At 42.4% G+C, this 25,731-nt stretch overlaps 1 protein-coding gene across 5 annotated transcripts in view; it reads right to left on the bottom strand.

The window, feature by feature from the left end:
* The window catches only part of CNKSR2 (connector enhancer of kinase suppressor of Ras 2), a 370,061-nt gene that overhangs the window by 274,374 nt on the left and 69,956 nt on the right, over positions 1–25,731 (bottom strand). For all 5 annotated transcript variants that reach the window (XM_030574665.1, XM_030574679.1, XM_030574688.1 and 2 more), the window contains exon 3: positions 8,515–8,717. In XM_030574665.1, the coding sequence (XP_030430525.1) occupies positions 8,515–8,717 (203 nt within the window). The remainder of the gene's footprint in view (positions 1–8,514; positions 8,718–25,731) is intronic.

Genomic DNA, 25,731 nt, shown 5'->3' with positions numbered 1-25,731 from the left:
GTATGTTGCCCCCAATGACCAACAACTGACGCTTTGAACTCTTTGTATCATTTTTATTTAAACATTCTCTAATAATCTTTTACTGGAACACCTTCTGTTGAGTGACACACAAAAATAAGTTTTCAGAAGTGGTTTCTTTGTCAGAAAGACAGCAGTTTGGTGGACTAGACTTAGGAGGACATTCCAAACAGAGGGTAACGTGGCAGAACACATAAATGGATGCAGGAAAAGCAGAAAAACAGAGCATTAAAATTAGTATCACTGGTGGAGCAAAAGGGGCAGGTGATGAGAGATCATACACACAAACTATTTTAGTGCTACTGCATGTCACACAAGGGCCATTCTCTATTAAGAGTGTTCATGAAACGTTCATGAAACTGTGGCATTATAATGTAGAGCAGAAGCAACTCTTTTCTGAAAGCTAAAATGGTGGATGTTATCTTTTAAATCAAGTTTTCCCATGCCAGAGCCATACAGTCCAAAATATTTATGCTGGAATGTGAGGTAGAACATGATCTGAAGAAACAGGTCCTCTCTTAACTGAAACTTTAAAGGTCCTTGATTTTGCAGGAGCTTCCCACTTAGGAAAAAAACAATAGACTAGTGCATAGGCATACCTGAGGAACTGTGAGTCCTTGCCCAACTTTAGGTGAAGACAAAGACAGATTTTTTGTCTGTCAGGTCAGAATACAGCTAAACCTTATGGCAGGAAGAATGATGTTCTGGTTAAGAAACTGAACTGGCCTAGACTGGGACTCAGTTCAGGTTTCAATTCCTGGCTCTGCTGTGTACTTCCTATGTGCCATTGGACAAGTCACTTAAGCTCTCTATGCCTCAGTTCCTCACCTGCAAACTGGGTTTAATATTGTTCTGAGAATAAGTACATTAATGTTTAAGAGGTCCTCATATTCACAAATCTAGGGTTCATGTCAGAACTTTAGGTGAGACCCAAAAGTGCTGGAACTATGGATAGGGGGGGTGCTGCTGCACCCTCTGGCTTGAAGTGGTTTCCATTATATACAGGGTTTACAGGGTCTCTCTCAGAGCCCCCACTATAAAAATTGTTCCAGCACCTCTGGTGGGACTGCAAAGATATGGACCACAGAAAGTGGAGGGAACACATTGGAAGCAGTGTGAAGGAATAAAAAAGTGACCAAAGTACAAGAACAATGAATTAGCCGTGTCCCAACTGAAGAAAAGATGACCTCTAAAGGCTGTTGCATTGCTCGACAGTCGGGGCTTCCAGGGTGTTCTCTCAGGCGGCATCTCTATGATGTCACTGTTCTGCAATTTTCTGACTGCCTCAGGACAAAGGGACCCAACTGTGAGGTGTGTATACGTGCCACGAAGGGTACAATTTGATTGTAGAACCTTTAAAATGGCACTGGAGATAGAAACAACAATAGCTTGACCCTCGGAAGCCTGAGTTTATGATGCTCACAGAAAAAACTGATTAACTGCACACATTTGATATGGAACTCAATGAAAGATGGTTCAGATGGAACCCTACAATTGCAATTAATTTTTACAGGGTACTTTCAATGGGACTGTACAAGAGCGACCCCAACCGGAACTTTGTAAACAATTCTGACAAGGATTCAAAGGATGGAACAAAATTTTCAGGGTTAACAGGAATAAAAACGTACTTTTCAATAAAGTCAGCAAATATAACCAGATAACTTCTTACTCAGTAGATTAGTGTATCATTTTTACAAAGTGGCTTTACACCATAGAATTGCTATGCACTGAGACTGCGTGGCCATAACCACAGTTCACTGAGCTTTTGCTCCCTAAACGAGTCTGCAATATAAGATTCCATTCTAGTTTGCCTTAATTTTATGTTTATCTCCAGCACACACACAATTTTTAACCTCAATTTTATTTTCCACTTAATTTGTAATCTGTCTTACATTTAAAGTGTCCTGGTCAGCTCTGTGTTTTTTGCAGTTCATTTTTGGAAGGTGAAAGTTTGTGTCTTTTTTTCATTCCTTTGAACTGTTTTTTCTGATTATTTAGTTTATTTTCCTTTCGACGGAGCTTTTTTTATTGACACTGCTCCAATTTTCCTAGGTCTTTTGTGTATCTATGTTTTTCATTGGAATATTTTAATAAAAAAGGTGTAAAATAGCACTCTCTACTCCAGTGATTCTCAAACTGGAGGTCATGATCCCTCAGGGGGTTGTGAGATTATAATGCTTTGCCTCCAGCATTTATAATAGTATTAAATATAAAACAAGTGTTTTTAATTTATAAGGGGAGGGTTGCACTCAGTGACTTGCTGTGTGAAAGGGGTCACCAATACAAAAGTTTGAGAACTACAGCTCTACTCATTACACTGGTTGCTTCAGCCCTGTGTTATCTACAACTTTGCTGCTTCATGGCCAGAAACACAAAACAGTGCCTAATTGTTTTTTTTTTCTTCTACTCCCCTATTTCAGAGAGGTTTTCAATAAAAAAATGTGCCTCCATTTTTGAAGGCTGTATGTTATGGCTAATAGCCATTCAATAGAGATGATGAGAAATACATTCCACAGGATTGTTACAGGTGATCTTTAGAGAGATCAGAGCTGCTCAGAGGATTCAGGGGGCCTGGGGCAAAGCAATTTCGGGGGCCCCTTCCATAAAAAAAAAGTTGCAATACTATAGAATATTACATTCTCATGGAGGCCCCTGTGGGGCCCGGGGCAAATTGCCCAACTTGCCCCTCCCCTCTGTTGAGCCCTGAATGAGACAGGGAGGGTGAGCTAATATCTTTATTGAACCAACTTCTGTTGGTGAGAGAGACAAGCTTTTGAGCTACACAGTGCTCTTCTTCAGGTCTGGAAAAGGTCCTCACAGCTAAATACAAGGTGGAACAGTAGTTAGCACATATTTCAAAGGATCCAACAGATGATCTTTGTAATTAGGTACCAGACTGACAGACACAGCACTGAAGACTCCCCTCTACAGGACAGAATGCATCAGTCCTATAAGACAGAAAAAACAGGAATCTACCATGCCAGAAAAGAAGGATTTATAATAGTGCACTATAGTAATAATCTCAAGAGAAAATAAGTTCCTGTGACTGCAGAAACAATGGCTCACAGTAACTCTGAGATGGATTTTAACAGTAATTGTATGAGATACCAAATGGCTACAACATCATAATTCTGTAATACCTGAACATATTTCCTTAAACAAAAATACGTCTATACAAATGGGGCAGTATTATTTGACCCATAGGCTTGATATAAGCCAATTGAAGGCAGCGATTCAAGGTAGCTATTTGGTTGCCAAGGCCTGTATTCCAAGCCTCGGCATCTAAATGTACCCAAAGATGTTTTTTCAAGAAAACAAAGCTCTAACAGACAAAAGATCAGAGGAACAGGGAAAAGAGTACAAAAACATGACTATAAAACATTCAGCCAACATCCTTCTAGAAGTAGAGGAGAATTCTATGGCTTGGTGAGAGAAAGAGGGAAGTCAAAGTGTTCCTGCGAGCAAACCATAACCACCTTAATGTCCTGAGCCCTGATACTTTTCAGGGCGCTTGGATCAGATTCCCATGTAGGCACCTAAAACAGCCAGACTCACCCATCTGGAAATAGAGGTTTGGAAGCCTTCTAAAAAAATCTCCCAAGCCCTACTATTAAGCTAAACCAAAATACTTTACAAACTTGGCAAAAATAGAAATTTTAAATTATGCCCTGATGCTCATTGATCTCTGGTTCTGATCAGTCACTAGAAGAAGCAGATTCTAGAGGAATGGACCCTCCACAAAGAATGGCCTGATACCAGCCATGGCCAGTTTAACCCTGGGAACCAACAGTGAGAGTAACCCAACAGATCACGAGTCTCAACAGACCATAGGAGAAAAGGCAATCTCTCAGCTATCTGGGCCCAGCTCATTTAGGTCTTTATAGGCTGTAACCAACAAGCTGAAATTGCATTCAGAAATGAACAAACTGCTAGTGCAGAGATGAAGCTCAAGTTTTCTGTGCTCTCCACCCAAGAAGCAAGCTGGTGCATTTAGACCCAGCTGGAGCCACTACTGCTTTTTCCAGACTGGCCCCAGGTAAATATATGTATCAGTGATTCAGTCTGGATGTTACAGCGGCATGCATCACTGTGTTGATGTCCACGTTATTCCTTTTAATTAATTCCTTTGTCACAGATGGAAATAGGTGCTATAAGCCATAGCTGTCAGCCGAGAATCCAAGGACAGAAATATAACAAATCACTGCAGGGCTGCAAATTATTGTCAGAGAGGAGGCATGCCTACAACCCTCACCCTTTCACCTCAATGCCTCCCTTTTATTTTATATGGGGCAGGTCTATGCCAGCTTAATCACAAATGTCCACCCATCTCTCAGGCACTGAAAGTATAATAGTGAAGTTAAATGAAAAATAAGATTTGATATAACATGCAGATTTCTCTAAGGCTAGCCTTGAGAAGCAGTCAGACACTTCAGCCAGATTGGCTATAAAAGCATCATACAGAAAACGTCTTCAGGTCTTCAAGGCCATAAAGAAACACTAGAAAAACAACCCCACTGAGAGAACCTATCAAAAAATACTGCTAGAACTATTCAACAGAAAAATTCAGTCCATTTTATCTTAGGTAGCACTAAACATCATAGTATCTCTGAAACAGCAAAGTCTGGGGCTCAGCTTTGACTGTCAGGACTAATAGTTGCAAAACCATATCTGTGTAAAAGCAAAAAAACTTTCTATCTCCTCCGGTTGCCATTTAACAGGAAATGACAGAACCCTATGGATCTCCAGACATTCATGCTCTTAAGGAGGAATAATACATAGCCAATAATCCACTCCCTTGAGACATTTGAAAGAGGAAAAATGGACCTACCGAATGAAAAATATTATATACTAGAAGAAAATCTTAAAATTTCACAAAAACTTACACAAGAATGTTTAAATTACATACATACATGTTCAAAATACACCTCTACCTCGATATAACACTGTCCTTGGGAGCCAAAAAAACTTACTGCGTTATAGGTGAAACCGCGTTATATCCAACTTGATTTGATCTGCCGGAGAGCACAGTCCCACCCCACCGGAGCACTGCTTTACCATGTTATATCTGAATTCGTGTTATATCAGGGTAGAGGTGTATCTGTTTACTGTATAATTAAGTGAAATTCAAATATTGTTTCTAGAAAGCCCCATTCAGGTACTAAAGACAACATTTTCAAAAGTAGCCTCTCATTTTGGCTGCCCTAATTTCTGAGTGCCTTGAAATTTGAAATGCCTTGAGATTCCATTTTCAGAGGTACAGAGCAGCCACATCTCCAGGTGAGCTCAAAAGGGCAAGTAACAGATAGTAAAATTGGGAACTATATTTTTAAGATGACTTTATTAACTCCCTCTTACTTTTTTGTTTGCCTGTTGTATTATCTATGACTGATACAATGTGGCTGCCTTTACAAATAATATAACAGCAGGAGGGAAGAACAGCTCAGTGGTTTGAGCATTGGCCTGCTAAACTCAGGGCTGTAAGTTCAATCCTTGAGGGGGCCACTTTGGGATCTGGGGCAAAATCAGTACTTGGTCCTGCTAGTGAAGGCAGGGGGCTGGACTGAATGACCCTTCAGGGCCCCTTCTAGTTCTAGTAGATAGGTGATCTTTATTTATTATAATTTCAGTGAAGAATGACAAGGCATGCATTGCTGAGCCACATTCACTTATCAGGGGCCTTTGGCTTTGTGTCTAATTCTAAAGTATGCAATCTTGGCATAACCTTGGATATCGTGTCACACATTAGTGCTCAAATGGAACAACTATTATGTTGAATTTGTATTTCAGAAGCTGATTATTCCTCTAGAAAAAGCATGAGGGCGTGTGTGTTTTCATCTAAAGTTTATGTTTATAGAGGCAGAGAAATCAATTGTCAGCTGACCTCATCACCTTCTAAGAGTCGCTTGCCATCAATAAATCTAGCACATCTACATTATAAACTAAAATCAATAGCACAATCATAGGCGATGACTCTTTGGGTGCTCGGGGGTTGGAGCACCCCTGGGGAAAAAATAGTGGAAGCTGAGCACCGACCATCAGACCCCTGATGAGTCCCCTTCCCTCCCCCAGCGTCTCCTGCCTGCCAGTGGGCCCCGACAATCAGCACCTCCTGCATGCTGCAAGCAGCTGTTTTGTGGCATGCAGAAGGCTCGAGGTGGGGGAGGGAAAGGAGTGAGGATGTGGTGCACTTAGGGGAGAGGGAGGAATGGGGTGGGAAGAGGTGGGGTGAGAGTGGGGACCTGGGGGAAGGGTCAGAGTGGGGACAGGGGCCTAGGGCTAAGCCAGAGGTCACGCACCCCCCGACACATAGGAAAGTAGGCACCTGTCATAGCATTACATGTGTGACGGATAATTTACAATAGCGCTAGGGTAATTATATTTTAAGAAATAATTAAAAATTTAATTTATTTTAAAACATTTTCAGTTAAAAAACCCTACATTTCATAATACCCAACAGTCTCTTGGACTCAAACATTTTAAGTGTCACACACATTTTTTGTGGCAGAAGTGGTGCAACAGCATGTGTAATTATAGTACAAGTTGTAATGTGCTGCAGCAGGTAAGCAGGAAATTATAGCCTTATGTTATTGGCATCTTTTAAGATTAAGAGTGCTAGGCCTTAAAGTATTTAGGATTAACCCTCAGCAAAGAAGAGCTAAAGTATTTTAAAAAGGCAAGTTAAAACAAGCTAAAACTAGATAAGTTGTAACTTTTAAAAATAAAGGTGCCTTCAATGAGGTTATTCTCGGTAGAGATTTAACTATTGAAGTACTTTTGTAAGAGCAGATATCAGAAATCAGAAAATATTTCAAAATATATTAAACAAAATGGTTCTTAAAGGAAAAGACTTTTCCTGCTTTTTAAAATAGGTGTCTACACTGGGTTCCTAAGTCTATATTTAGGCATTTAAGTAAACAACTGGCTTTTCAAAAATGCATAACTGCCAGGTCACTGGGAACTTCCAGGTGCTCTGCCTTTTGGAAAACCAGGTTACACTTATTACATAATCAATAATAATAATAATACCCAGTTCTTACCTTGGGCTTTTCATCTGGAGAGCTCAAAGTGCTTTACAAAACAGGTAAGTATCATTTATATTTTATAGGGTAGCTGAGGCACAATGACTCCCCCAAAGACACCCAGCAGGTTAACAGCAGAGCCAAGATTAGAATCCAGGTCTCCTGAGTCCTGTTCAGTACTCTGTCCACTAAAATGCCACCTCTCCTGGTGCCTAAATATGGTCTTAGAAGTCTAACATTAGGCATTCATTTTTTTTTTAATTCTGGTTGTAATGCTATTGCCAAACTTAAAGGAAAACACAATATCTATCTTATTTACACCATAACCAACAAATTACTCCTTAAACTGCAAGATGTCTCTTTTCCATTATTTGTTTTCCAGTTTTAGCCCAATCTTTTCAAACTTCAAGACAAGCTGTCAATGGTAATTACAGTTCCAACAGCAAAAGCAGGACTTTGAAGAATACATTCTTAAAAGCTGGACAGGTACATACCTCACTTAAAACAAACCACTTCTGTCCAGAGAGTTTCTTTTAGGGGACAAAGGTAACTTTCCTGACAAAAAGAAAAAAAAGTATCTGTCTGGATTTTCAGAATCCCCCCCCCACACACACACACACTTTTTTTTTGGGGGGGGGGGCTTAATCTACAGTGTATCACAGCATCAGCTGGTGATACACAAATACTGTATGAATTGCCCTTCACCAACTGCATATTCAAATCAAGACAAGACAAGCAGCCTATTTATGGTTGACTATAAAATGACTTGTGAGGTGTTTTTAAAGGCATAATTGCAATAATCATCTTTACTACCTGGAGAGTCTCAGTGAATACAATTGGAACATAGAAATGTAGTCAGAAGGTCAGTCCTGGTCCTGAATATTTGTAAGGCATTGTAAAGTAAGGGTATGACCCAGCTCCCATTGATTTCAATGGGAGTCTTTCCATCGAGTCATCTGAGTTTGATTAGATCCTATGAGCGTAACATCAAAGGCAGCTGATCAGAAAAGTTCTATTTGTGTCTAGAGCTTCAAAGACATTCCATAACTGCATGTAAATAATCCCATAACTACATGTAAAGACATTCCATAACTGCAACACAGATTCTGTGGGACTAGGTATTAACATTGGTACAAAAATTTTACCAGCACAATGAACATCAAAAGAACTTGTTTGAATTAAACAATCATTTAAAAGTTTGTCCTTGCACCAATACAAAAATTTATCAATTTGCCTTATCCATTTTAGCCATAATATTCAATTCCACTGTTACAGTATTTTTAAAAATATGATCCTGAGTGCAGTCCAAACTGCATGGTAAAGCTTCATCTTTTTAAAGATCAATTTAAAGTTCTATTCTTTAAAGTCAACTTGGTGGTTTTAACTTACACTAAAAATCAGTATAAAATGATTTTAAAAGGTTTGTTTTGGGTGTGTGCATGAACTGGTTACCTGTGAAACATTTGGGAGATTTTACCTGTCCAACCAAGCCAGCAGACTTTTAGCTGCTCCAATCAGATCCACCACAGAGGTCAGGAAGTCATTTGGTAATTTTCGGCTGGTCCTGCCATCATAGTGACCACTCCTCCTCCTCCCAGTTATAAAGTTCTGCAGATTTTTGGCGGATGCATTTAGCTTGTGAGAAAGGGTTTTTAGATTTTCTGTTTCCAAACCATAGTTCTGCATTTAAAAGAAATAAAATTAAAAGAAAGTTAGTACTTTTTGCCAAGATGTAGAACTGAGAAACAGTAATAATGCTCTTATGCTTTGAAACTTAGCCATTCCTGATAATTAAGGCAGGAATATGCCTATTCCTGAATGTATTTTTTTGTTCTTGTTGTTCCTGGCATGTTCTGTTTCTACAGGATACAGAATAGAAATTTTTTTAAAAAGCAAAATCATAATTAATCTTTTAACTGTCTTAAAGTATAAAATCTGTGTGCTTAAAAACCAATCAGAGCTACCACTGGAATTTTTTTTATATGTGCTTCTGCTCAGAAAAGTGGCTATATAAAAGCAGTGCATTACTACTCACAAGATCTGATGCCTGTGAGACAGATTCCAATATCCTTACTCACTCTGAACAATACCTTATTTTACAATTAGTCCTGTTAGTTTTCAGTGGGACCACTTCTGTAGCAAGATACTGCTCAACACCCTAATCCGACCTGGTGCATTCCAATCACATTTGTTGACTTTAGTGAAAAGAATGAGTTTTTACTCCTTTTTACTCCCATTAGCAGTACAGCAGAACTATGGAACACTGAGCACAATATTGTACAATTCTGGCTCATACCTCAACCGAATTGTTAACTACATTCCAATTTTAAAGCCAAATTCTGTAATTTAGTCCCTTGTATTGTGCAACCCCTTAGACTGAAATTATGGACTCCTCCGATATGCACTGAATTGTACAGCAATATTAACTGATTACAAAAATTTGGTAATTCTTCCACTTTACAGAAATATTTCTCAAAAATGCATCATAAAATGAAATATAATTCTCACATATAATTCATATTATTAACTGTACCTATTACAATCAAATCCAGGAACGTCACTCTGAAGCCTAAAATGCCTGTTGACTCAGTGTAAAGCAGCTACAACATGGTCAAGAGCTCGTTTTGTTCAGAATATCACCAGGCTGGATCATCACTGGGTTTTCAAAGTCTCTTACCCATCAATTTTTCAGTTCTCAGCTATTTTGACTTCACAAATTTCACCCCTGTGGTATATAGCTATATTAAGGAATGTACCCATGCCTTGCCAAGAGTCCTAGAGCATTGAGATATCGGAGGTAACTCAGCCAATCACCACCCTTATTCTACGGCTAATTTGCATACAACAGTTCAATAGCTACATGACAGAGACTGCACTGATGGTGCATTACTTGGCCCAGCTACCACACCTGTGTGCCCAACTGCCACAGTCATGCGGCACACACAAAACTCCTCCAGCACTGCACAACTACCTACACAACAAAACCAGTATACACAATAACCTCAAATACACACAGCCCCTCACTTCAGCACATACCCATCATTCCCCACAACTCTCCCAGCACAACACAAGCCATGTGCAAATCAACACAGCCACTCACACAGCATCACAAGTAGTACCATGATAACCCCAAAACTCACACCGAAGCCTATAATGTCTGTAGAGTCATTGTAAAGCAATGGAAACAGTTACAAGTATCTTTGAGAGCTCCTATTCTTTAGAATGTCACCAGAGTCAATCACTGTGATTTGTGGTCTCTTACCATCCAATATTTAAACTCTCACCCATTTTTTACTTTTTTACCCACGTTACACCCATGCGACCACACAGGCTTTCAACATTTCAACATTTTCTGCTACTTCCTAAAAAACCCAACTCTTGACAAAAATAATGATGAAGAACCAGTTACGAAACACTTTAATCTCCTACCCTTGTGTCTGAAGTATATTACAAATTATATTACTCTTGGGAGAATTCTGCACCACTGCGCAGAATTTCCTTCCCCCCAGAAATGGGCTGCATAGCTGTTGGCTACCACTAGGGGTGTGCTGGACCCAGCAGAGCCCAGCTCACAAACAGAAGACACTGCTGGGGGGCAGACAGAGAGTGGAAGCTGGAGGGTTCCCAGCAGCCACAGTTCCTGGAAAGCCCTGGAGGAAGGAGGCAGCATGCCGGAAACTTCACACAAGCCCAGGACCTAACATCAGGCTGTTTCTCCCTCTGGATCTCTGGGCTTTGGGAAGGTAGGGGGTGCAAATGTCTGGCCGGGGGGCACCCCATGGCTGGGCTCTGGGAGTAGGTGGGGTAGGCATCTGGATTCTGGGGGCACAGCTAGGTTCTGAGGGAACAGGGGTGCATGTGAGTGTCAGGGCTGTGGCTGGGCTCTGCGGGGTAGAGGGTGAGAGTGTCTGGGCTAGGGATGGCCTGCAGCTGGGTTCTAGGGGGAAGGAATGCAAGTGTCTGGGCTGGGGAAGGTGCAGATGAGCTCTGGGGAAGGAGGTGGTGTGAGTTTCTCGGCTGGGAGGATGCAGCAGGGCTCTGGGGGGAGAAGGTGTGAGTGTCTGGACTGAGGTGTGCCCCATGGCTGAACCCCAGGGGAGGGGGCTTGAGGGTCTGGCCCCTTGGCTGGGCTCTGGAGGGGAGGAGGCAGAGAAACAGGAACTGGGTTATCTGTAGGGGTTTCTTTAATTCTCTACTGCTAGAGAGAGAGTGAGTGTGAGAGTGTGTGTGTATTGTTACAGACATATTTGCTGACAGGTATTTTGAAATAAATTACCAAAATAACTGAAACTGGCGTGATTATCTAGTGTTAGTTTAACAAATAAAACGTGCAGAATTTTAAAATACTGTGTGCAGAATTTTTAATTTTTGGCACAGAATTTCCCCAGGACTATCTTTAGCCATCCTGTGAATAAGAGAGGAGATGGATAGGATGTATATAATTTGCTCTAGGGATCACTTCAGAGCATAACTTCAGTAAAATGAATGGGTCTTAACAAGTCATTCAGCTGATAATAGAAAGGGGAGTTCACACTTGCTGCTGCTTATTAGCAGGACAGTTTTCTATTAGGTACTGTTGATGGAGTGGTAGAATAGAAAGCAGACAACTCCACTGGGGCTGAGATGCACATGGAAGAATCTGCCTCCTGCAAGAATTCCCCATAGAAATACCATGGGCCCTTTCACCACTGGCTGCCCCCTCTATCCCACATATTTGGGTGGTCACATAGGCCTGGTCCACACTACGCAGTTAAACCAATTTTAACAGTGTTAAATCGATTTAACGCTGTACTCATCCACACTACAATGCACTTTATATCGATTTAAAGGGCTCTTTTAAATCGATTTCTGTACTCCTCCCCGACGAGAGGAGTAACGCTAAAATCGATATTAACATATAGATTTAGGGTTAGTGTGGTCGCAAATCGAAGTTATTGGCCTCCGGGCGGTATCCCACAGTGCACCACTGGCCGCTCTGGACAGGAGTCTGAACTCTAATGCACTGGCCAGGTATACAGGAAAAGCCCCACGAACTTTTGAATTGCATTTCCTGTTTGGCCAGCGTGGAGCTCTCATCAGCACAGATGACCACGCAGAGCTCATCAGCACAGGTAGCAATGCAGTCTCCTGAGAATAGAAAAAGAGCTCCAGCATGTACCGCACGAGAGGTACTGGATCTTATCGCTATACGGGGAGAGGATTCAGTGCTAACAGAACTGCGTTCCAAAAGACAAAATGAAAAAACTTTTGAAAAAATTTCCAGGACCATGATAGAGAGAGGCCACAGCAGGGACGCAGTGCAGTGCAGAGTGAAAGTGAAGGAGCTCAGACAAGCCTACCAGAAAACCAAAGCAGCAAAGGGAAGATCAGGGTCAGGGCCAAAAACATGCCGCTTCTATGCTGAGCTACATGCAATTTTAGGGGGCTACGCCACCACTACCCCCCCTTGTCCGTGGATTCCGAGGTGGGGGTTATAATCTCAACCATGGATGAGGATTCAGCAGAGGGGGAAGATGAGGAAGAGAAAGAGGAAGAGGAGGAAGAGCTTGCAGAGAGCACACAGCACTCCATTCTCCCCAGCAGCCAGGAGCTATTTGTGACCCAAACGGAATTACAATCCCAGCCCTCCCAAGCCACTACCCCAGACAGTGAAGCCATGGAAGCGACCTCTGGTGAGTGTACCTTTGTAAATATAAAACATGGTTTAAAAGCAAGCGTTTTTTTAATGATTGATTTGCCATGAGGGCTTTGTATGCATTAGCAGCCAGTAAAGTTACTGGAAAAGTTTGTTAACGTGTCTGGGGATGGAGTGGAAATCCTCCAGGGACAGCTCCATGAAGCACTCCAGGAGGTACTCCAAAAGCCTTTGCAGAAGGTTTCTGGGCAAGGCAGCCTTGTTCCGTCCACCATGGTAGGACACTTTACCATGCCATGCATGTAGCAAGTAATCGGGAATCACTGCATGACAAAGCCTAGCTGCGTATGGTCCCGGTGATTGCAGGCATTCAAGAAACATCCGTTCTTTATCTCGCTCTGTTATCCTCAGCAGAGTGATATCGTTCATGGTAACCTGGTTGAAATTAAGAAATTTAAGTAAGGGGACAGAGAGATGGAGGAGGGGAGGAAGGAGAGTGCTGAGCTTTTTAGCATTTGGCCAGCAGGAATCTTCCTAGCTACCAGCCACGCGGTGGGGTTGGGAGGAGAAAGGTTGGTGATTAGCAGTGATCTTCCATGATATCAGCCATGCGGTGGGGGGAGGGGTAAAGCAATTCTAGAGAATTGGGTGGGGGGGTTGGCGTCTGCTGCTCCTTGTTAACAGGAAAGAAGCAGCAAAGGTAGAAGGTATGCCTTACCATGACAGCATGCAAGCTGAATTGTGATGCCCGGACCTGCGTCTGTGTTGATCTGTAACACCAGAGCCGCAGACACTCAATATTAAAAGATTCCAAATGCGACCTTGTAGTGAAATCACATGTGCTATTTAAGGTGAATAGTGTTGTTCACTGTGAAAGAGTATAACCATTGTTCTGTAAAATGTATCTTTTATAATCCTTCTCTCCCTATTTCCCCCACTCATGCAGCTGCACATTTTTCAAGCCTCCTTACTCCATCCCCAAGGATAGCTCAGATAAGGCGGAGGAAGAAAAGGACGCGAGATGAAATGTTCTCAGAAATCATGGAAGTAACCCGCAATGAAAGAGCTCATCTGAGGGAGTGGAAGGACGTGGTAGCAAAGTACAGGAAAGATGCCAGTGAACGTGAGGATAGCAGAGACGCTCAAGATGAGAGGTGGCGGCAGGAAGATCAGCGGTGGCAGGATGCAACGCAGGAGCTGCTGCGTGATCAAACTGGCATCTTCCGACGTCTGGTGGATCTTCAGGAGGAGCAGCGGGGTCACAGAGTGCCGCTGTAGCACATGTTTAACCACCTTCATTACTCACCATGTTCCATGTCTTCCTCACCCAGACGTGTAAGAACGCGTGGGGGAAGGCTTTGTGCACCAGCCCACTCCGCCCCGTGGACAGTCCAACCAAAAGGCTGTCATTACATTGAAATGTGCTTAATGGCCTTTTCCTTCCCTCCTATCCTCCTCCCATACCACTCCCGGGATACCTTGTTAATTCTCTTCCTCTTTTTATAATTACATGCTTTTTAAACGAAGGGGGAGGGTGGGTTGCTTACAGGGAATGACTTTTAATAAAGAATACATGCTTTTTAAACGATAGTGACTTTATTTCCATAAGCAAGCTGTAATCGAAGGGGGAGAGTGGGTTGCTTACAGGAGGAGTCAATAAAGGGGGGGAGGTTCATGAAGGGGAAACAAACAAGCAGTCACACCATACCCTGGCCCGTGATGAAACTCGTTTTCATGGCTTCTCTGATGCGCACCGCTTCGTGGTGAGCTCTTCTAATCGCCCTGGTGTCTGGCTGCGCGTAATCAGCGGCCAGGTGATTTGTTTCAGCCTCCCACCCCACCATAAAGGTCTCCCCCTTACTTTCACAGAGATTGTGGAGCACACAGCAAGCAGCAATAACAAAGGGGACATTGGTTTGGCTGAGGTCTGAGCAAGTGAGTAACGTTCGCCAGCGAGCCTTTAAACGGCCAAATGCACATTCTACCACCATCCTGCACTTGCTCAGCCTGTAGTTGAACAGCTCCTGACCACTGTCCAGGCTGTCTGTGTATGGCTTCATGAGCCATGGCATCAAGGGGTAGGCTGGGTCACCCAGGATAACGACAGGCATTTTAACATCCCCAACTGTTATTTTCTGGTCCGGGAAGTAAGTCCCTTGCTGCAGCCATTTAAACAGAACAGTGCTTCTGAAGACGTAAGCGTCATGAACCCTTCCTGACCATCCCATGTGGATGTTGGTGAAACGTCCCTTGTGATCCACCAGTGCTTGCAGCACCATTGAAAAGTACCCCTTGCGGTTTATGTACTGGATGACCTGGTGCTCCGGTGCCAAGATAGGGATATGGGTTCCATCTATCGCCCCCCCACAGTTAGAGAATCCCATTGCAGCAAAGCCATCCACTATGAGATGCACGTTTCCCAGAGTCACAACCCTTCGTAGCAGCAGCTTAATGATTGCTTTGGCTACTTGCAACACAGCAGCCCCCACAGTAGATTTTCCCACTCCAAATTGATTCCCGACTGACCGGTAGCTGTCTGGCGTTGCAAGCTTCCAGAGGGCTATTGCTGCTCACATCTCCACTGTGAGGGCTGCTCTCATCTTGGTATTATGGCGTTTCAGAGCAGGGGAAAGCAAGTCACAAAGTTCAAAGAAAGTGCTCTTACGCATGCGAAAGTTCCGCAGCCACTGCGAATCATCCCACACCAGCAAAACTATGCAGTCCCACCAGTCTGTGCTTGTTTCCCGGGCCCAAAATCGGCATTCAATGGGTAGAACCTCCCCCATTACCAGCAGGAGCTCCGAAGCGCAGGGGCCCGCGGTTAGGGAGAAATCAGTGTCCATGTCCTCATCACTCTCGTCGCCACGCTGCCATAGCTGCCTCCTCCTCGCCTGCCTTTGCAGTTCATGGTTCACCATAGACTGCATGAGAATGCACGAGGTGTTTACAACGTCCATGATTGCGCTATTGATCTGAGCAGGGACCATGCTTGCTGTGCTATGGCGTTTGCTTTCAGTTCACCCAGGAAAAAAGACGCGAAATGGTTGTCTGCTGCTTTCAGGAAGGGAGGGGTGAGGCTGTACCCAGAATCACCCGCGACAATGATTTTTGCCCCATCAGGCACTGGGGTAGTAACCCATAATTCCAAGGGGCAGGGGAGACTGCAGGAACTGTGGGATAGCTACGGAATATCTACCCACAGTGCAACGCTCCGGAAATCAATGCTAGCCTCGGACCATGGACGCACACCACCGAATTAATGTGCCTAGTGTGGACGCATGCAAGCAACTTTATAATATCTGTTTTATAAAACCGGTTTAAGTTAATTCGAAATTACCCTGTAGTGTAGAAGCACCCATAGTCTCTATTCCTGGAGAGATGTTACAATGCCCCAGAGGGAAGCAACCTAACAGCTTGTGCGTGTCTCCCATCATCCTGGCCAGTCTCTTTTCACTTGCAGTCATTTAGCAACTATACATTTACTTTTCACAGCACAGCTGCACTTTAAAACTATTTGAATAATGTAGGGAGATTTAAGGTAAATAAAGTTTTATTTAAGGTAAATAAAAATAAACCACAGACACACGTAAAACCCTGAGAACCAGAGGCTTCAAGACAAGCTTATCTATTGACCTACCACATATTTTCTGAGCATAGAAGCTTTAATACTTAATTCTTAATTGTACAGTTGTTGACTTTTCTTCCTAGTCATACACAAGCCCTTAGAAAGAGACTTAATTGCTGATTAAATACACAGTATACTGAAGGCAATCATTTTTCTCCACCATTTAAAGATTCTGTACCAATTATATGATAGACAGATTTGGAGTAAAAGTAGAAAAACTTTCTAAGCTGACATTAAAATTAACGTGGAAAAAGCAATGATTGCTTTATAATGCAGTGAAAGAACTGACAGTAATTAATCACCTCAGCAAAACCACTAAATTAATTAAAGACAAGTTATCACCATGGACAACAGATACAATAAAAATGGATTTGCTCTGCCCAGTAGCTGGAGGGATATGATGAGCATAATAGTAGAACTAGGACTAATATAAGTTTGCTAATGAATGCATTTTTCAGGGCATCAAAATTATTCACAAATTCAGGTCCAATTCAGCAAATAGATTTGGCCAGAAAATTTATTTTAAAAAGTCAAAACTGTCTGTTTTGACTATTTTGAACTGAAATATTTCATATCAAAATGCCATTTTGTTTCAAATTTAATTTAATTTTAATAAAATGGTGAAATGCCTGAAAATGCCCAAAAGGGAAAAAAAACCACTGAAAAGGTTTAATTTCTGCTCAAATTGTTTTGTTTGACCTGAGACAAAAGTGTTTTGGTTATTTAGTTTCAGCTAGAAAAACTGAAAAAAATTCCATTTCAGTTCAAACCAAACCATTTTTTTTTTCTGAATGTTTTGGTTCAGCCCCGAAACAAAAATCTCACTCAGCTCTAGCTAAGACACATACGGAAAAGGCTGAAGAACTGAACACCATCTCTTTCTTGTCTGATCATCTCTCCCGAATATCTGGTTCAATTCACCACAAACAATGCAGGAAACAAATGAACAAAGAAGTTACACTGAACTAAGACCTGGCATGTGAAATTTCATATAGATCAGATTAGGTTTGGCAAAGTTAAAGGAAGGAAATGATGCTTATGCCAGTAAGTAGTATTCTTCAAACTACAGAGGACTGGTATCTTCATAATAAACTTTTAATGTTGAGAAGTCATTTAAAATTATATTTTTAAACACACCCACACACACCTTCATTAGTGTGATGCTGTCAAGCAGCTAAATGTGGTTATCAAACCTGAGTGCACATGGTAAGAGTTCTAAGTGCAGTCATAACAACAACACTATACAGGGACTATCAACTCCATGATCCATCAGATTAAGCCTCTTTTATACAAATCAAAACAAAATGTCTTACAGCTACAAGCTTATATTCAGTTGTGTTCACCATCATAAATTATTTCCTTCACTTTTCTCTTCCACTATACTATATATCTCTGTTTAGGATTATTATAGCACAAATTCTCTTGCATTTGTTCAGAAATTTAATCTCACACTTAATTTCTGCTCATTTTCCAAATTTATCTTATATATGTTGATACTTTAGATAAAAACCCAACTGAGGCAGAGATAACTAATTATACTCCAAAGATTCAAACAATGTCTTTTTCACCTCTTCTTCTAGAGGACTAAATCTTTAATGCATCCCTATTTGTATGCTATTTTAGCACGAGATATGTAAATGATCACGTCAATATTTAGAATAGGGTGACCAGACAGCAAGTATGAAAAATCGGGATAGGGGGTGGGGGATAATAGGAGTCTATATAAGAAACGGACCCCAAAATTGGGACTGTCCCTATAAAATCAGGACATCTGGTCATCCTAATTTAGAAACTGGCAAAATCTAAGAGTAACAACAACAAAAAGATGAAGAAGCACAAGAAGAAAAACTCCACATGGACTCCTCCTGAGGGTCGAAATGACAGTCTGGACCTATACATTGAATGCTTCCGCTGGCGTGCACAGGCAGAAATCGTGGAACAACAACATCGCTTGCCTCACAACCTAAGTCGTGCAGAACGCAATGCCATCCACAGCCTCAGAAACCACCCTGACATTATCATCAAAGAGGCTGATAAAGGAGGTGCCGTTGTCATCATGAACAGGTCTGACTACCAAAAGGAGGCCACCAGACAACTCTCCAATACCAAATTCTACAGGCCACTTCCCTCAGATCCCACTGAGGAATACACTAAGAAACTACAGCATCTACTCAGGACACTCCCTACACTAACACCAGAAGAAATCAACATACCCCTAGAGCCCCGACCAGGGTTATTCTATCTACTAACCAAGATGCACAATCCCGGAAATCCTGGACGCCCCATCATCTCGGGCATTGGCACTCTCACTGAAGGACTGTCTTGATATGTGGACTCTCTACTCAGACCCTATGCCACCAGCACTCCCAGCTATCTCCGTGACACCACTGATTTCCTGAGGAAACTACAATGCATTGGTCATCTCCCAGAAAACACCATCCTAGCCACCATGGATGTAGAGGCTCTCTACACAAACATCCCACACACAGATGGAATACAAGCTGTCAGGAACACTATCCCTGATGATGCCACAGCACAACTGGCTACTGAGCTCTGTGCCTTTATACTTACACATAACTATTTCAAATTTGATGACAATATATATCTCCAGATCAGTGGCACTGCTATGGGCACCCGCATGGCCCCACAATATGCCAATATCTTTATGGCCGACCTGGAACAATGCTTCCTCAGCTCTCGTCCACTCACGCCCCTTCTCTACCTACGCTACATTGATGACACCTTCATCATCTGGACCCATGGGAAGGAGACTCTGGAAAAATTCCACCACGATTTCAACAGCTTCCACCCCACCATCAACCTTAGCCTGGACCAATCTACACGGGAGGTCCACTTTCCTGACACCACAGTGCAAATAAGTGATGGTCACATTAACACCACCCTATATCGAAAACCTACCGACCGCTATGCCTACCTTCATGCCTCCAGCTTCCATCCCGGACACATCACACGATCCATTGTCTACAGCCAAGCACTGAGGTACAACCACATCTGCTCTAACCCCTCAGACAGAGACCAACACCTACAAAATCTCCACCAAGCATTCTCAAAACTACAATACCCGCACAAGGAAATAAGGAAACAGATCAACAGAGCCAGATGTGTACCCAGAAGCCTTCTACTGCAAGACAAACCCAAGAAAGAAACCAACAGGACTCCACTGGCCATCACATACAGCCCCCAGCTAAAACCCCTCCAACGCATCATCAAGGATCTACAACCCATCCTGGACAATGATCCCACACTTTCACAGGCCTTGGGTGGCAGGCCAGTCCTTGCCCACAGACAACCTGACAACCTGAAACATATTCTCACCAGTAACTGCACACCGCACCATAATAACTCTAGCTCAGGAACCAATCCATGCAACAAACCTTGATGCCAACTCTGCCCACATATCTACACCAGCGACACCATCACAGGACCTAACCAGATCAGCCACACCATCACAGGTTCATTCACCTGCACATTCACCAATGTAACATACGCCATCATATGCCAGCAATGCCCCTCTGCTATGTACATCGGCCAAACTGGACAGTCTCTACGGAAAAGGATAAATGGACACAAATCAGACATTAGGAATGGCAATATACAAAAACCTGTAGGAGAGCACTTCAGCCTCCCTAGCCACACTATAGCAGACCCTAAGGTGGCCATCCTGCAGCAAAAAAACTTCAGGACCAGACTTCAAAGAGAAACTGCTGAGCTTCAGTTCATCTGCAAATTTGACACCATCAGCTCAGGTTTGAACAAAGACTATGAATGGCTTGCCAACTACAGAACCAGTTTCTCCTCTCTTGGTTTTCACACCTCAACTGCTAGAACAGGGCCTCATCCTCCCTGATTGAACAGACCTCGTTATCTCTAACTTGCTTGCTAGCATATATATATCTGCCCCTGGAAATTTCCACTACATGCATCTGAGGAAGTGGGTATTCACCCACAAAAGCTCATGCTCCAAAACATCTGTTAGTCTATAAGGTGCCACATGATTCTTTGCTGCTTTAACAAAAAGATGAAGATGCAACCATAAACAAAAGTATCTTTGCTCTTGAGATTTTTGTTTAAACTAGTTACCAGATCTTTATAGCTATACTTAAAATATGCAAATTACTTGTCTGTTGTTGTGGAGGGAGGGAGGTAAGCAATGATGTGATTTTGGCAGTGTGGTCTAGTTGATAGGGCACTAGACTGAGAGCATGTATACTTTAGTTCTGGCTTTGCCACTGACCTGCTGAGACAATCTGGACAAGTCCCTTCATCTCTCTTCCCCCGCATCCTCTCTGCCTGTCTTGTCTATTTAGGCTGTAAGCTATTTAAGACAGTTATGTGCTTGTACATTGCCTAACACAATGGCACTCCAACCAAGGTTTAGGCCTTGAATTCTACTATAAATAATTACGCTAATAATAAATAATTAAGCTAATAATAATAATATGCAATTTTGCTCAACTCTTCACTTTTACATCAAGGCATACAGGCTTAGAATACTATTCTTAATACACTTTTGCTTCATGTGAATCATGACAGATTTATATGAAAAAAAATACTTAGAAAAGTAATTACTATGAAAGCTTAGGGCCATAAGTTAAAATTGCACATTACGACTATTTAAAGATTGTCTGTCTCTCTTTTGGATGTCTTCCCTCATTGGCACCGGTGGGGGAGGGGAAATAAGGATGGTAAAAACAACAAAACCTGTTGCTCTTATAGAGCCATCACCTGCTCTCATTTAAAAAATAACAACAATCAGGAGCACAAGCTAGTGCCTGAAATCAATAAATTTTAGAACTATTTTACTCCACTATTAGTAGTGGAGTCTATTTCAATGAAGTCTCTATACAAAATAGAATACAGTTATAGCAAGGAATGTGGATATACCAAATTTCTGCCAGAATATCATTTTGCACAGCTGTGTTTATTAAAACTCCCTTAAGTAAAAATTCCTTTAAAACAGTGGCCAAACTAACAACACTCCCCCCATCACTGGGCTATATTAAAAAGAAAAGTTGTACATGTTAAGCTTGGAAAAACTTGCCCAAGTAATAATTCCCAAGTCTGCTCATAATTTAAATTTGGAAATGCATCACCATCAATGTAGTTTTCTAAGCAAAACTATGCATTTATTTCCAAGCAATATAAAAAGATTTAATTGCATGCTATGGAAAATATTATGGTTCCAGAACCCAAAATAAAAACCAACCACTCAAGAATTACCAGAGATTAAACAAGTTCAGAAATCTCTTTTGACAACTGAAAGACATGAATGACTGAACTCCATTGCAACAGGAGTTACCCTAATCATACCACAACACTGCAGTAATGGCTCTAAAGGAGTCTTCTATAACAATCAGAAAATAAGAACCTGAGGAAACTAAACTAGAACAGAAATCTGTGAAGCTTAGCAGCAGTGTTTGAGCTAAAGGTTGTGGGGCCCATTAATAGAAATTTTACCTGCTAATTGCTTTTCTACATCTTCATATGACAGTTTGTGAGTGATGAATTGCAGCTCCTTCTCAAATTGACAAGTAGCAGCACCAATCACCATCAATTATTTCTATATTTTGTGGGGTGGGGGGCACAGCCTATTCATTCTGCCTGCAAATGCTCTGTGCCATTTGTAGGGCCCTACCAATTCATGACCATGAAAAACACGTCACAAACTATGAAATCTGGTCTCCCACTGTGAAATCTGGTCTTTTGTGCGCTTTAACCACACATTATACAGATTCCATGGGGGAGACCAGTGTTTCTCAAATTGGGAGTCTTTACCCAAAAGGGAGTTCTAGGGAGTTCGCAAGGTTATTTTAGGGGACCCATGGTTTTGCCACTCTTACTTCTGCGCTGCCTTCAGAGCTGGGTGACCGAAGAGCAGCAGCTGGTGAGCGGCGGCTGTTGGCCAGAAACTCAGCTCTGAAAGCAGCACCCCGCCAGCAGCAGCACAGAAGTAAGAGTAACAATACCATACCATGCCACCCTTCTGTTCTGTTGCCTTCAGAGCTGGGTGGCCAGAGAGTGGTGACTGCTGACTGAGGGTATGGTATGGTATTGTCACCCTTACTTCTGCAAATACTTCAGAGCTGGGCTCCTAGCCAGCAGTAGCACAGCTGCTTGGCTCCGAAAGCAGCACCGCCACCAGCAGCAGCGCAGAAGTAATGGTAGCAATACCACAACCCCTGCTACAATAACCTTATGATACCCCACACACACACACAACTCCTTTTTAGGTCAGGAGCCCTACACTTACAATGCCGTGAAATTTGATATTTAAATAGCTGAAATAATGAAATTAATGATAGGTTTCAGAGTAGCAGCCATGTTAGTCTGTATCTGCAAAAAGAACAGGAGTACTTGTGGTACCTTAAAGACTAACAAATTTATTTGCGCATAAGCTTTCGTGGACTACAGCCCACTTCTTTGGATGCACATCCAAAGAACTGGGCTGTAGCCCACGAAAGCTTATGCTCAAATAAATTTGTTAGTCTCTAAGATGCCACAAGTACTCCTGTTCTTTTCATGAAATTAATTATTTTTAAAATCCTATGACTACAAAACTGACAAAAATGGATCTTGAATTTGGTAGGGCTAGCCATTTGATACCATGAGGGGGAAAGCAAAATGAGACCACTTTGGATTAGCTTGAACAAAGTTGCTTAACTATCAAAACAAAACAAAAAAGCCCACTTCAAAAACACAAACCCAAGAAAAACTAGTTGAATATTTGCTAATAGACTAAAGCACTTCACACCGCAGCATAGATAAAAAGAAAGTCTGGATGTTCCAAACTGGTAGCACATATATAGTGTTAACTCTACCACAGCTGCTCTGTCAGCACACCAGTTTAGAGCTGCTGGGATCCACGCCTCAGTTCCAATAGCAGTTTCAAAGATGGGTGGATGGGTGTTTAAAATAGATAGGTGGATGGACCATAGTTTCTTACACTGGCACTACTGTCCTGATGTCTTTGAGCACATCTGAGATCAAAGTCACTGCATGTCTTTTAAAAACATACAAGGTAGAGAAAGGCCCATATGACCACCTTGCATAATTCCCTCAACCATTGTTTCTCCCTTTTCACCACACAAAGCTGCTGCAATCCATGTGGAGGAAGAATACATTTTCATTGATCAGAATGGCTTTGCTGCTATGTAGATTCACTTGAATTCTCTAGTATAAACAACTGACAGACAGTCCCATTGTGTGTTCCACCTACTAAGCGATACAAGTGGTTCTGACCTGTAGAAATTTTTACCTCTTATAGAAGATGTTAAAAAAGGGATACCATTTCAGGTAGAGGATAAAAAAAAAACAGAAATGCCTGAGAAACTATTTGGTTTAGGTGAAAAATAAACATTACCCAAACCACAAAGAAAAGGACTACTCTACGAAACACAAGAGTAGATATTATTGCAAATATTTCTGCCTGAGGCAAAGGAAAAATAGAAACAGAACTAGGACAGGAATATATAGAACCCCAATGATGGTGATGTATTGAGCTGCTGCCTCCCACCTGGAGAAGGCAGCAGCAGCAGGGTTGCCAGGCATCTGGTTTTCAGCTGGAATACCCAGTCAAAAAGGGACTCTGGCAGCTCCAGTGAGCACTGTTGACTGGGCCGCTAAAAGTTCAGTCAGTGGCATAGTGTGGCTAAGGCAGGCTCCCTGCCTGCCTCGGCTCCCTGCAATCCCCAGAAGCGGCCAGCATGTCCAGCTCCCAGGCACACGGGTGGCCATGGGGCCTCCCCGTGCTGCCCCTGCCCTGAGCGCCAGCTCCACAGCTCCCATTGGCCAGGAATCGTGGCCCCTCCACCTAGGATGTAACCGTGCCCCAGCCAGAGCCCATATCCAAAACCCCCGCCCAACCCTGAACCCCCTCTCACAGGTCAGAACCTTCTTCCACACCCTAATGCCCTCCCAGAGCCCACACCTCATATTCCCTCCCACACCCCAACTCCCTGCCCCTGCCCTGAGCCCACTCCTGCACCCTAAACCCCTCATTTCTGGCCTCACTCCAGAGCCCACACCCCCTGCCAGAGCCCTCACCCCTTCCTGCACTCCTATCCCCTGCCGCAGCCTGGTGAAAGTGAGTGAGGGTGGGGAAGAGCAAGCAACGAAGGGAGGGAGAATGGAGTAAGCGGGCGGGGGGCTCTCTGGGAAGGGGCGGGGCCTCATGGCAGGTAGCAGGGCAGGGGTGTTTGGTTTTGTGTGATTAGAAAGTTGACACCCCTAGGCAGCAGCAGCTGAATGAATAACAGAAGTAGAAGATTTTTTTTTCTCCCTCTGGAAAATTTGTCATTACACCTAACATATTTTAAAGACAAGAATAATTATGGATCTTTTAAAAAATGCTTTTAGTTTAAATCATCAAGACACCCTTTTGAAAATATAAATGCTAAAGTCTACAAGATAACTGCACTACATCTTAAATAATAAATTACATATTTAGGAATGTAACTTCTTGATTATGCCTGACATTTCTCGATGATATGAATAAAATTTACAAGGATGAAGTTATACATTTTCTTTCCTCTGAATTATTATTTTACCCATTCTCTGAATGAGGCAACATCTTGTAAAAAACATTCTGTGTGATCATATAATTAAAGACTGTATAATGATGCAAAAGAACAGGGGTTCAAATTAAGGTTTCATGAAACCTTAATTCTGGCATTTTCCAACTTCAAAGTGCTTGACTTTGTAGTTCTAATAATGTTCTTTAAAAAATTATGTCAAAAGAAAACAAATAAAAACATTCCATCATGTGGAATATTGACACCACATGGTACATCAGCAAGGTTTGAATATTTCGATGTACAAACCTCTACCATTTGAAGTAACAGAGTAAATGACAGCTGTAGTAGGCTGTTATCCTCTGTGTGGAGCAGACAACAGAGGAGAGATGAGATACATACTCTGCTACTGGGATTCAGTTATTTGCTGACAGCAGAGGAATGTGAAGACTCAGGATTTTTCAATTCCAGGTTGTGGAAGGGAGTATGTGCTCTAGTGGTTATAGATCCTTCTGCCCCTGTGCCCCTAGCCTCACTCCCCTTCTACTTCTATCCAAACCCCCACCATACCTCACCACCAGTTCCTGACCACTCTGCTGTGATTCACTCCCCAGCTCCTGTCCCCCACCTGTTCTAGCCTCTCTTCTCTTGCCCCCACATCACATTTCTCACCTCTCTGCATTCCAGTGTAGCTGCCTCCTCCTTTTTGATCTCACTGAATGGGTGCTAGACATGGATAATTGAGAGCACAGAAAAGACAGTCTGCCTGCTCTCAGTTCCTGTGCCCTGAGCACCCAATCAGCCAGGAAAAGCAATTGCAGAAGTCCTGGTCATGCTCTCAAATGAACTCAAAAAGAAAAAACAAACATTCTCTGGTGGAGAATTTAGCCACCAAACTGAATA

The sequence above is a fragment of the Gopherus evgoodei genome, chromosome 1 (assembly GCF_007399415.2).
Source record: "Gopherus evgoodei ecotype Sinaloan lineage chromosome 1, rGopEvg1_v1.p, whole genome shotgun sequence".
Lineage (NCBI taxonomy): Eukaryota > Metazoa > Chordata > Testudines > Testudinidae > Gopherus > Gopherus evgoodei.
The sequence above is the reverse complement of the archived record's forward strand: the minus strand, read 5'-3'. Positions and strand labels throughout refer to the sequence as shown.